The following is a 12240-nucleotide window of genomic DNA, read 5'->3' on the forward strand; positions in this document are numbered from 1 at the left end:
TATCAGGAAAGCAGATTCTGCCCACAACAAATTTGCCCCAGTAGATTTTGATTCAGAAAAAAAAAAAAACATACAGGCAATAAGGTAAAAAATAAATAAATAAATAAGAGAAAGGGAAAGTGATTTGAAGGCTCTTATTAAACGTTCATATATACAGGCATATATATTGGTTTATTTTTAAAAAACGAAAGTGCTGCGTCAAATGGAAAGCTAGTTGTGTTTAATTCATTTCAGGCGGGTTGTGATCAGAAAGGGAAAAGGAAAGGAGGCTGGGAGTACTGCTGGTTTAGCAGAATATCGTTTTTATTTTTTTTTGTTTTTCAATTTAGAGATGTTTTTAACATAGTCGTTTTTCTAGTAATTATTTAATTATTCCGTGAGTTTCTTTTTTTTTTTTTTTTTTTTTTTTTAACCGAACATCACTGGTAGCTCTCGGCTGTTTTTTTTGGTGTGCAGTGGCATTAAAGTAGGGATCATTTTTAAAAATGATTATTTATTAAACTTTTTTATGCTGCGTGATTGCCATTTTTGTTATTTGATGTTTGCATGATTTCCACAAACAAGCATGGCAAAGCCTACGAGGTTTGTAAACACTAAATCTAAATGCTTACTTGTGTATAATTACTGAGTGTACACTGTGTAAGGAAGCATAGCAAATGGAACAAAATAATAATATGAGCCTTAAATAATAAATTAAGTGTTATATTGGACTAATGATATAGTATGATATTCATACTGTTTTTATCTGAATTGTTTGGCAGAACTGTATTTGGAGGAGTGGGGATAACCAACTTAAAAAACAAAACAAAAACAAAAAACTCAAATTAAATAATACATTCTCTGATGTACTTATCATGCCCTATAGTTTTGTGTTGTGTTTTTTTTTTTTTTTTTTTTACCAAACTTTTCTTAATGTTACTTAATTGTTCATCGCATTTTTGTTGTTGTGTGTGTGTTCAGGAACAAGAAACCTGTAGACTATTCATATGTTGGTGATTTTGACGATGAAGGTAGGTGTTAAACAGAAATAGGATTTGATACAGTAGTAATATATCATCTAAACTGGTTATAGCTAACAATAATTCCTAAAGTAGTGTCAGTGTGGTCCAGTGGTTAAAGTCTGGGGCTTGTAACCAGAAGGTCACTGGTTCAAATCCCATCTCTAACACTGACTGACTCATTGTGTGAACCTGAGCAAGTCACTTAACCTCCTTGTGCTCCATCCTGTGGATGAGATGTTAAATTAATGTCCTATTGTAAGTGACTCTGCCCAATTCATAGCCTACCTCTGTAAAGCACTTTGTGATGGTGGTCCACTATGAAAGGTGCTATATAAAAGATATTAATATTATTATTAAAATCTTACCTGTCGTGCACTTAATCTGTAGATCTCATACAGGAATGGAAATAAGACTCACATTCCAGGTTTTATTACTGGTGCTTGATTAGCCACAGTGCATATAATGTACGTTTCATCATTGACTGTGCATATGTGATCTACAAAGCAAATGAAAGTTCACTTTGTCACTTTGCATCATGTGTTGTTTTAGTGGTAGTACATGTGACATGTATAATATACATAGAGGCTATACTGTGAATGTTCATAGAGTACTGTGCAGTGAGTATAGCCGAATAACGCACATTGTTCAAACTCCTGTCACCTTTTCATTTTAATAATATACCAGGACTGGGTGCAGGAGCAGTGGGAGTGTCTAACCCAGCTAGATACTTCTGAAAAATTAAATCATGTTTTTACACAGAGCTAATGCAGATATGTTTTTCAATTTCAAACTTTTTTTACTGGCTACAGTGTGCTTTGAGGTAATGGAGTATTTTAAGGAGCTTTACCATGAAATAAACATGATTTAATAGAACTGCTTGTGGCTTCATTTGAAACAGATGAGGATTTTGCCTGTGTAAAAGCACCTCCTAGCAAAAAGCCTCGAGTGGCTCCCATAGAACCAGAGCGACAGAAAAAGCTGAAGACGACCGAGAAGCCCCCCGTTCAGGAGCGTGGTGGAACTCTGGGGAAACCTTGTGAGGAAAGGTAATCTACATCAAAACCTGATGTAGCTTTTAAATTTAAATGGGATCAGTGTTACTGTACTGCCAATATTTTATGGACATATACCAAATTGCTGGGGATCTTTCAGCCAATCAGAGCACCCCTTTCACCTTCTTTATGCCACACATTACAAACAAACCCTAATGATGACCTAAACTGTAACATACAGATTTTTGTATTCACAATATTAGTACTGTTGATGTCACCTGCTTAAAAAACATACCTGATGCACCTCAACTACAAGACTTGGTCTCTTTACTTGTGCTGATATTCTCCCACACAAACTATATTATAAGACATTTTAATATTTCATAACAGTAACATTTATCTAAAGTGGTGTGCTCCCTGTTTTGTAGACATTTTGAGGAAGTAATAAGATGATTTGAAAGTATTAAATATAACAATATGTAGCACAGTGAAGTTGTTTCTTGATTGTTCAATAATGTTACCGTTTTCTTTCTGCTTGAGGATAGGTACGGCCTGGGTGGGATCTGATTTGAGATACCACTGTTTAGATCAAATGAATAGACCTCAATAATTCCACAGCTGTTTATGGTTTTCTTACAGATTACTTGTGGATGACAGGCTTTATCAAAGGGATTTGGAGGCTGCGTTAGCTTTGTCAATGCTGCAAACAGCTGAAGAAAACTTTGCAGTCAGTCTCCCAAAAGAGAGAGGTTTGAATTGGTTTGTTTGCTCCCCAATAACACAGTGATACAAAAATATTAAGTTATTCAGCACTAAATATATTGTTACTATTGACCTTTATTGACTTTAATGGTACCTTGACAAGCAACTTGGTATGTCAGTAAGTAGGAAAATCAGATTTATGTATGTTCTTTGTTATTTGGATTTACGTTGCTGTGTTTTCTGTGGCCTCTGTAGAGCTTTCAGAATTATGTCTACTCTCCAAGTGAATTAACTCTGCGATGTAAAGAATTACCACATTTATTAATGTAAACAGAACTCCAACTCTTTGGAGGACCACTGGTATAACTGCGTCAAACATACTTCCCATAGATTACAAAAATACATTAGTGTATTTATAGATGATAAGTTTATGAATATTTCTTAGTTTTGTCATTGAGTTTAAGCTGTGCTTGCAGTGGGGGTGGTGATCTGAGAGCCATCTGGTTTCCACATCGTGCATCTCAGCCTGTCATCGTACAGTATCTCTGCTGCTTTTGGCTGGAGATCTGGTGTTCCAGAATCAGAAGGGTAAATTGAACTGATACCAGTAGCTGTCAAAAAAGCAATTTTACAGAATCATTCTGTCAGTGTTACCTCAGCCTGTCTCTCTTAGAAATGTGGCCCTGCAAACTGTTATGTCACAACGGCCACAAAAAATAATTTTATCCCTTGAAGAACATGTGCTGGAAATGGTAGCTCACTAGATAACTAAACCAACTATAAAGTATGTGGCTGACAGTATTACATCTGCGGCAGAGTTAGTTGGTCATCTTATGTATAGGTATGTTACAGTATGTTAATGTGTCTTACCATTGCCAGATATACAGTGACATGTCAATAGCTTATTCCAGGTAGCTAATAAATGTAAAAAGTATAATATTCTTTTCTATAGCAAAAAAATTATATTCCAAGTCATTTAAAATAAAAGTATGTTATTCTACAAAAGGGATTTTCTTTAATTCAGTGCTTGAATTTCTGGTCAAAGGCATGATTTTGAGAGCTGTATTAAAGTTAGAAACAGAATGAAATCAGAGATTCTGTCTTTTAAGATAATGATGATGTTTGTACTCGTGCCAAGTTGCTCTTTAAGGTGATCCATGACAACTGTATTTACTGTGTCTATTTACTGAATTAACGCCACAGCAAATGTGAACCTAATGACCAGGTTTAATGTTATTATTTGACACTTTTAGATAATGACGTTCATGCTGACTCTGAAGTTGCAAAGATGGATGGGGCCACGTTACTTTCAAACTGCAGTGTGAATGTTAGCATTTTAGGTAAAACAAAAATGTTTGACAGTTAAGTTGTAGATAATTACATTGGTGCACAAAATATGGTGAACCACATTTTGAAACAAAGGGATATTTTCTTAGAGGAAATTAACACTTGTAATGGCATTACACTAGCAGGAATCAACTTAAGTGCAGAATGCTTATTAAAGGGAAATTGGCTTAAAATAAAATTATACCTTTTTGGGGGCTTTTTTTTCTGAGTGATTCTCTTTGAAGTTACTGTGTTACGGTGCTTTTAGCTGAATTTAGGCGCTGCTCTTCAGTTCTGGGAGCCAGCCATAGATACATAGTTTGTGACATCAGCCAGAGCATCCAAATTGTCTTCATAGGAATAAGAGCCAACGTCACCACGTAATCTACCTCTTTTGAATCTAGTTTTTTTTTTTTTTGCTGGCTGTGCAGAAGAGGGTTCAGCGCAGCATTGTATTGTCAGCAGCTGTTCTGTTGTATTTCTTTTCTTTTTTTTTTTTTTTTTTTTCCCCTAAGGCCTGGATAAGATCCCAGATTATAATGACACCTCCGGTCGTAACAGACATAGGCAGGCAGCCTCAAATGCAGCAGTACAACAAAGAAAGATGCTGCTGGATAATGAAGGTGATGGTGACGGAGGTCAGGATGAGGACTATGAGCCAGGTACTCCAGGTGAGGGATTTATACCTGCACAATCTGACACTCGTTCGTTTTTACTTAAACCTTTACTTGTTCAGCCATTGCCCAACTATCAATCATTGACTGAAGTTTTTTGTTGGGGGGATATTTATTTTTAGTTTTTGTAACTCTGGTTTAATGTCAAGGTTGTACAGTATAGTTTGTAATTATGTTTTGGAACAGTGTGTCGATCAAAAAATATATTTCTTATTTCAGATGTTGGTTCAGAGAGTGACCCTGATTTCAGTGACGAGGAGGAGGATGTTGAAGAGTTCATAATTAAAAAGGGGGAGAAAGTGAAAGAAAATAAGGAGGCCAAATCAAAAGCACAAAGTTCAAAGAAAGAAAAGGTGCTTAAATCCAGGCTCAGTGCAACAGGTCAGTTATAGAGATACACTGTGTTATTACTGTTATACTTTTTTAAAATATGTAAATACAAAGCAGAACTTTTTTTTCTTTTGAGTATCTAACATGATACTACTATTAATGTTATTAGCAGTTTTTAATTATGCAGTTTCACTTTTGATTTACTTGCTGTCTTTGTAAAGTAAAGGTCAGTGGTCTGAGTGGACTTGACTGATTTCAACGTAATCTGAGTTGTACGTATGATTTCACTTATGTCTGAAATTACTTCCATCTGATTTGACTTGCGTCTGACAATGCTTGGGCCAACCTGATTTTGGGACAAGTTGACTGGAACCTATGATACTGATTCATGGGACTATTATCTACAACCAGACCAGCCAACACAAGCCACTAAGCCTAGTCATGTCGCCCATAGTAATTGCACCCTGAAGTGGCTGACACAGTTGTTTAATTCAGAGCATCAAATTATTTTTGCAAGAATATTAAAAGTACTGTAATGCAAAATTGCGCCATTCAGGAAATAGATTAATTTGGGGGCAACCGTGCAAAAGATAAATCCTAATCAAGTTATGATCTTAAGTTAATGACATGTTGCTTTAAGTGAGTGACATATCTAATAGATCGCTGACAGCAGGTACCAGTTTGATATTGAGTGGCGCAGAATGTTCATTCCGTGAGTGAATTTTTATTGGCTATGATTACCCATTAATTATTTGTGCAGTCTGAGTCTGTTTCTTTTTTTTTTTTTTTTTTTTTTTTGCTGAATGATATGGAAATAGTCAAGATTGTATGATAGTTGGAACATGGTGCCGATCAAAGATATTTCTTATTATAGATGTTAGTTCAGAGAACGACCCTGATTTCAGTGACAAAGAGGAGGAGGATGTTGAAGAGTTCACAGTTAAAAAGGAGGCGAAAATGAAAGAAAACAAGAAGGAGACCAAATCGAAAGCACAAAGTTCAAAGAAAGAAAATAAACCTCTTAAATCCAGGCTCAGTGCGACAGGTCAGTTATACAGAATCGCTGTATGGCGGTCATATACCCCTGGGGTTCTTAAAGGGTAATACATAGAATAATGTCTTTAGTTAGTTTTGGTTAGAAATGCATGAGTCCCTTTACTGCTCCCATAGCATTGAAACCTACTGTATTACTCAAAAACAGTCGTTCTTCAATCAAAGTTGCACTGCTAATTTCAAGACCAAAAGAAAGGGAAAGAAAATACCTGAGTGAAGTTGCAATTAACTCATAAAAGAACACTATTATAACTGAAAAAACATTCATTAAAAAAAAAAAAAAGTCAATAGAGGATTTATCAAAAGCACCAGAATACTAAATAAAAAAAAAAAAAAAGTCAATAGAGGATTTATCAAAAGCACCAGAATACTAAATAATAACAATACACAGGAAGATAAAGAAAACCTAAAGAACTTACTAGAGTATTAGTTCAGCTACCAAACTTGAAAAGGTAAGCTGAAGTTCTTATTATTAGAGGTGTGACTGCAGTTGTAGCTGGCTTTATATTAGACAACCTGACGCACAAGACACCACCCGTTTTGACCCGTCTTCTGTGCTTACTGTATCTGACTGAACAATGTGTTGTGCTCTTGTAACTGGAATATTTAAATCAGGAGCTACAAAGTTTAAAATTAAGTACATATTTAATCACAACAAACTTAAACAGCATATCAGAAACAAGATAACAAATGTTGTTCTTGTTCAAAGTGACACCTGCAGCTGCAAGTCCAGCTCCCACCACATCTCTACCCATATTGATGAACGTGACCCTTGCAGCCTCCAAACCTCTCCAGGTTCAGAGCCCATCTGGTGCCAGGAAGCCCAAGTGGACCCCGCCAGGTGAGCGCAGAAGGAATAAACTAAAGAAACATGTCACCCCAGTAAACCAACATTTGAGCCAAATGATTCTTTTGAAGTCACATACGTATCTTTTGGTTTTAGTTAACATTTTTCAAGACCTCAAACCTCATTTAAATTTTTTTCCTAGCGCAAATTGGAAGAAGCCCAAGCGCCTCTGAAAATCTGGCAGTAAAATCCCCAAGCCAAGGCCTCCGACTTGGACTGTCCCGGTTTGCCAGAGTGAAGCCGTTGCACCCAGGTGCAGCCAGTGACTGAACTCCTTTTAGCCTGGGCCCTTCTTCAAGAACCCTTTTTCTATAGTGTGTTACAACTATGAATAATTTGATCTATATGGGAGTTCACATAAGACATTTGTATAGGGGCAGCAGTATTTGTAACAATATTATTATATACTACTTTCATAATTTGGTGGAGACATTTTTAAAACTATGTTAGAGCGGGCTGTTTACAGACTGGGGTCCAGATCAAACCCTGAAAGCTTGTATTTACTTTTAAATATTTATATTAAAATCAGTGATTTTGTTTTGAAGCACAGGCAAGCTTGGAAATAATACAATTTAAATGGTTTAGTATGCTCAAGAGGCAACTCGTTGCAGGTAGGAGCATTTTATTTATTGTACATGAGTTTTTTTTTTTTTTTATGGGTTTAAACTTAATTTTTCCTTTTAAGAAATTTGTCTTTGCACTTTCTTGAAAACGGCCCTGTATTTTAGTCTGATGCTATCTTCTACATTTTCACTGAGTACCTTTTTATTTTTTTCTGTGTTTGTATCAAATTTATATAGATTTATTTTAATCTTTCAAAAATGGATGTGTATTTTTTGTAAAAAAAATAAATAAAAAAGAAAGTGATATTAAGTGAGTTTTATTTTCCCCATTTGTTCATCCTTTATTTCTGATTTTAACAAACAAATCAGTATTTTGTTTTATAACACTATGTAACACAATTTTTGTTCCTGGGTAGTAAGTGTTATTTCCTAATTGCTTATGCCTCAAAAGTATAGAAAATGGCTATTATTCCCCACAAACTTTGCTTTTGTGACCAGGACAGTGATATTTCAAAATATCACTATTTCCAATGGGAAAACGGGCAAATGTGTGTCTTTTCGTTCACATAAGGTCAGAAAAAAACAACATATGAATCCAAATTAACATGTATTTATACTAAAGTAATACAAAAATGACTACAAAAGATTTAGAAGTGAGTAGTTTTTAGAGATTTACGATTATACTGTAAATACAGTAAATACAGTATAATCGTAAATCTCGAAATACTACTCACTTCTAAATCTTTTGTAGTCATTTTTGTATTACTTTAGTATAAACACATGTTAATTTGGATTAATTTACATGTTTGGTTCTAGTTTTAAAATTAACCAGTGTTTTACCTCTTTCAAAAAAGACCCTTTCAAAATATGGCCCAAAGTTATTCAATATAATTATTAAAAGTAGACTTGCTTTTGACCTTTGACGCTGTTCTGACAGGCAAATCGTTAATACACAGTTGCGGCACAGAAAGATGTTTCAGATTAGCTCCGTTGTCCAGGTTAAATCATTGTCCACCTATCACCTGGTAAATGCTTGAATCTGTCCAATACCTTTGATACACTGGGGTTTAAGAACATAAGAACATAAGAAAGTTTACAAACGAGAGGAGGCCATTCGGCCCATCTTGCTCGTTTGGTTGTTAGTAGCTTATTGATCCCAAAATCTCATCAAGCAGCTTCTTGAAGGATCCCAGGGTGTCAGCTTCAACAACATTACTGGGGAGTTGATTCCAGACCCTCACAATTCTCTGTGTAAAAAAGTGTCTCCTATTTTCTGTTCTGAATGCCCCTTTTTCTAAACTCCATTTGTGACCCCTGGTCCTTGTTTCTTTTTTCAGGCTGAAAAAGTCCCTTGGGTCGACACTGTCAATACCTTTTAGAATTTTGAATGCTTGAATTAGGTCGCCACGTAGTCTTCTTTGTTCAAGACTTGAACTTGGCTCAAGCACGGCTTATTATAATGCTGCTATTTAGTTACTCCATTACCCACTGTTTGAAATAAGTCCCTGATGGCTATTGAAGGGGTGCACAGTGCTCCCTGCAGATTGCTTAAGGGTGTGGTGTCCTCTTCATAATGAAAGGATTGTCATGCATTTTAAGATGTTTTCAATCAAAGGAAAAGGCCCGTTTCCATGGTTACTGAGAAACGTGAAGAAGTTCTGCAGTGCCTGACAACCTTTATATTCTGTATGTTTAATGGTAATTACCTCTCAGTTTGAGAGAATGGTCTGATAGAGCTGTATAACCGACTGGTTATGTATTGGATAAAACCATGAAGTATTTGGATGTCAAAAGCATGGTCTAATTAGGCTGCAATCAAAGCATTGAAAGGGTACTTGTGAACAGTTTGGCCATCTGTTTGATGGCAAAGCATGTAGAATCTTTAGAACTTGTCTAAAACATAATTAGGTTGAGAAATAATAGAAAGATAATTCTGCTCAAAACAGTAGAACAGTAGTCTAAAATACTACCATTAATGTATACTTATTGAAAACACTATTTCAAGTTATCCTAGTGGTTAAAAAAAATGGTCCAGCTTGTAATGCTGCTTAATCAACATTTATGTTGTTTGTCATGTGAATATACTGTAAAGCAGACATACAGGTTACAGGTTAGTTCACACAATGTTTCTGGATGCAAATGTTTGCATCTCCTGCAAACTGAATATTCAGAACCAATCTAATCAAATTCGACTATGTGACCCTTCAGAATGATCACTGAAATGATATTTCATTTCACTGACCTACTGTTGCAGGTTTCACTGAGTTCAGTGTTCACATAATAGGAGAATGCTGGGTTTGATTTCAGAATCCTGAGGGAAAAATTCCCTATTAAAAGTGCATGTTGTATCAGTTACATGTATTTAACTTATTTACTTGCCGTGGCATTTCCTGGTAGATAATGGCTTGGCTCTTCATGCTTTTTATAGTAAAGAAAGCTCAAGTTTCAATGCCTTTTAGAACTAGCATGATTACTACTGGGTGGCGTGGTGATTAGCGCTGCTGCCTCACAGCTCCAGGGTCCCAATTTCCAGCCTTAGGGGTCTGTCTGTGTGGAGTTTGCAACCCTCTCCCCGTGTTCGTATGGGTTTGTTCTCCGGGTACTCCGGTTTCCTCCCACAGTCCAAAGACATGATGGCTAGGTGGATTGGCCTGTCTAAATTGCCCCTAGTTGCCCTGCGATAGGCTGGCGTCCCGTCCAGCGTGTAGTTCTGTCTTGCGCCCTGTGTGTCTGCCCTGTTAGGCTCCGGCTCACTGCGACCCTCTATAGCAGGGGTGTCCAATCCTGGTCCTGGAGGGCGGGTGTCCCTCCTGGTTTTTATTCCAACTGTACCCTAAATTACTTAATTGGACCAATTCAGTGCTTATTAAAAGCTCTATTGGCCCAATTAATTAATTTAGGGTACAGTTAGAACAAAAACCAGGAGGACACTGGCCCTCCAGGACCAGGATTGGACACCCCTGCTCTATAGGATTAAGAGGTTACAGAGAATGGATGATTATTACGGGTTCTTTTCAATAGCATCTCTGCCTATTATAAAATTAATGCTGGATAACAGTACAGTATTTTCAATATTCGTATTACCACTAATATTTTGGCATGCCATATTGGTATCAGTAATTAAGCTTTTAATTAACAGAGCTTCCAACTTTCCAGACACATAAATCCCATAATTTTTCCTTGACCAAAAAAAGATTCACAGATTTAGCTTAATACATAAATGTTAACAAAAACATATTTACAAGTTTTGAAATGTGCACTTTCAGATAAAAACATACATGTAACTTAAATCTTTATTTTACAATTGACATTAACATTTAGCTAACAGCTAGGTACATCCGAAATGCAGGACCTTTCAGCATTTTAAAGTTAGTTCTTTGTCTTGCAATTAAATCTGAAAAAATGATCTGGAAAAATAAATCTTTTTTTTTTTTTGCAAAATTCTACTTTTTTTTTTTTTTTTTTTTTACCCAGCTAAATCTGAAGCGAACATGCAACAACAAAGAATGAACTAACTTTAAAATGCAGAAAGATCCTGTATTTCAGATGTATCTAACTGTTAGCTAAATGTTGATGCCAAGTGTAAAATAAAGATTTAAGTTCCAGGTATGTGTGTGTTTTTTAACTTGTCAGGTAAATGTTAACTCGCCAAGTGTAAAAAAAATAAATAAGATTTACAGACTGAAGCATTTTTTTTCCAGATTTAATATTCATATTGACTTTAAATGTTGAATTTGTGATAACGCCTTTTCAATATTTATAGATTATATTTGAAAGTACACGTTTGAAGACTTTTAAATATTGTAGCGTTCCAGGTTAACGCAGGCAAGCAGCCCTGCTGCTGCCTTCCCCCGTGCACGCTACACTCTCCCCTTGCCAGCCTTAAGTCCACCCCGGACTTGCTCACCAGGCTACAGTCCGACTAGTGCGTGCCGGGGTACCTGCAACCACTTCTGGACACCCGGGCAGGGACTTCGCACTAAAGCATAGCTCCCGATACCGCTGTACAAAAGATCGGGCTCCTTGGCAAGGAGCGTATATCGGGCTTATGTCTTTGCATGCGATTACGTCACCTACCAGCCCTACTGCTGCCTTCACCGTGCACGCTACAATATGTTTTTTGTTAACATTTATTTATTAAGCTAAATCTGGGATTTTTTTTTTTTTAAGTTAGGAAACATTACGTGATTTAAGTTAAATCTGGAGAAACACACACACACACACACACACACACACACACACACACACACACCTGGTAAATATTTATGCTTTTGTTTACATTTTGTGCCCTATAATTAAGAAGAACGTTTCGCTGCCAGTTTATTCTACCATCACACAACAAATTCAGTTCCTGTGCAGCAGACAGGACCCCATCACAGCACTCGCCTATGCTACACATGGAGCTCTACAGTATGTAGGGTCCTCAAAACCTGCCGAAGTCGTTATCACCTTAGTCATTATCATAAAGACGGGTAATCTACAATAATATGATACAGTCACTTCTTGTGAGGTAAGACACATAGTGCTTATTGCCCCTTAAGAGAGTTTTTTGGCACCTCTTCTGAATAAACGTTCCATCAGATTTCATCTGTTTGACGACCATTGAAATTATATCCTTGACTTCTAAGATAAATTGCACAAGCCCCACTTGCAGCCTGCTACTAGCGACAAAGGAAAGCCGAACGTATCTGAAATCACAATCGCGATTGTTTCACCAAGTCTGTAGTGCTGTTTCCCTAGTTACTGACAAAC

At 36.4% G+C, this 12240-nt stretch overlaps 1 protein-coding gene across 4 annotated transcripts; it reads left to right on the forward strand.

Annotated features, from left to right (window-relative positions):
* Window positions 1-247: 247 nt before the first annotated feature.
* rad51ap1 (RAD51 associated protein 1) lies at window positions 248-7727 on the forward strand. Of its 4 annotated transcripts, none has more exons than XM_041258128.1 (10): window positions 248-582; window positions 961-1010; window positions 1900-2047; window positions 2633-2742; window positions 3949-4035; window positions 4537-4683; window positions 4915-5076; window positions 5900-6070; window positions 6788-6919; window positions 7068-7725. In XM_041258128.1, the coding sequence occupies exons 1-10, from the start codon at window positions 566-568 to the stop codon at window positions 7193-7195; spliced, it is 1152 nt and encodes a 383-aa protein (XP_041114062.1). In that variant the 5' UTR covers window positions 248-565; the 3' UTR covers window positions 7196-7725. The 4 variants fall into 4 exon arrangements, with proteins under 4 accessions (XP_041114062.1, XP_041114060.1, XP_041114064.1 ...); XM_041258126.1 differs by having other exon boundaries at window positions 4537-4692; window positions 7068-7722; XM_041258130.1 differs by lacking the exon at window positions 5900-6070 and having other exon boundaries at window positions 4537-4692; window positions 7068-7727.
* The last annotated feature ends 4513 nt before the right edge of the window (window positions 7728-12240 follow it).

The sequence above is a fragment of the Polyodon spathula genome, chromosome 8, assembly GCF_017654505.1.
Source record: "Polyodon spathula isolate WHYD16114869_AA chromosome 8, ASM1765450v1, whole genome shotgun sequence".
Taxonomy (NCBI): Eukaryota; Metazoa; Chordata; class Actinopteri; order Acipenseriformes; family Polyodontidae; genus Polyodon; species Polyodon spathula.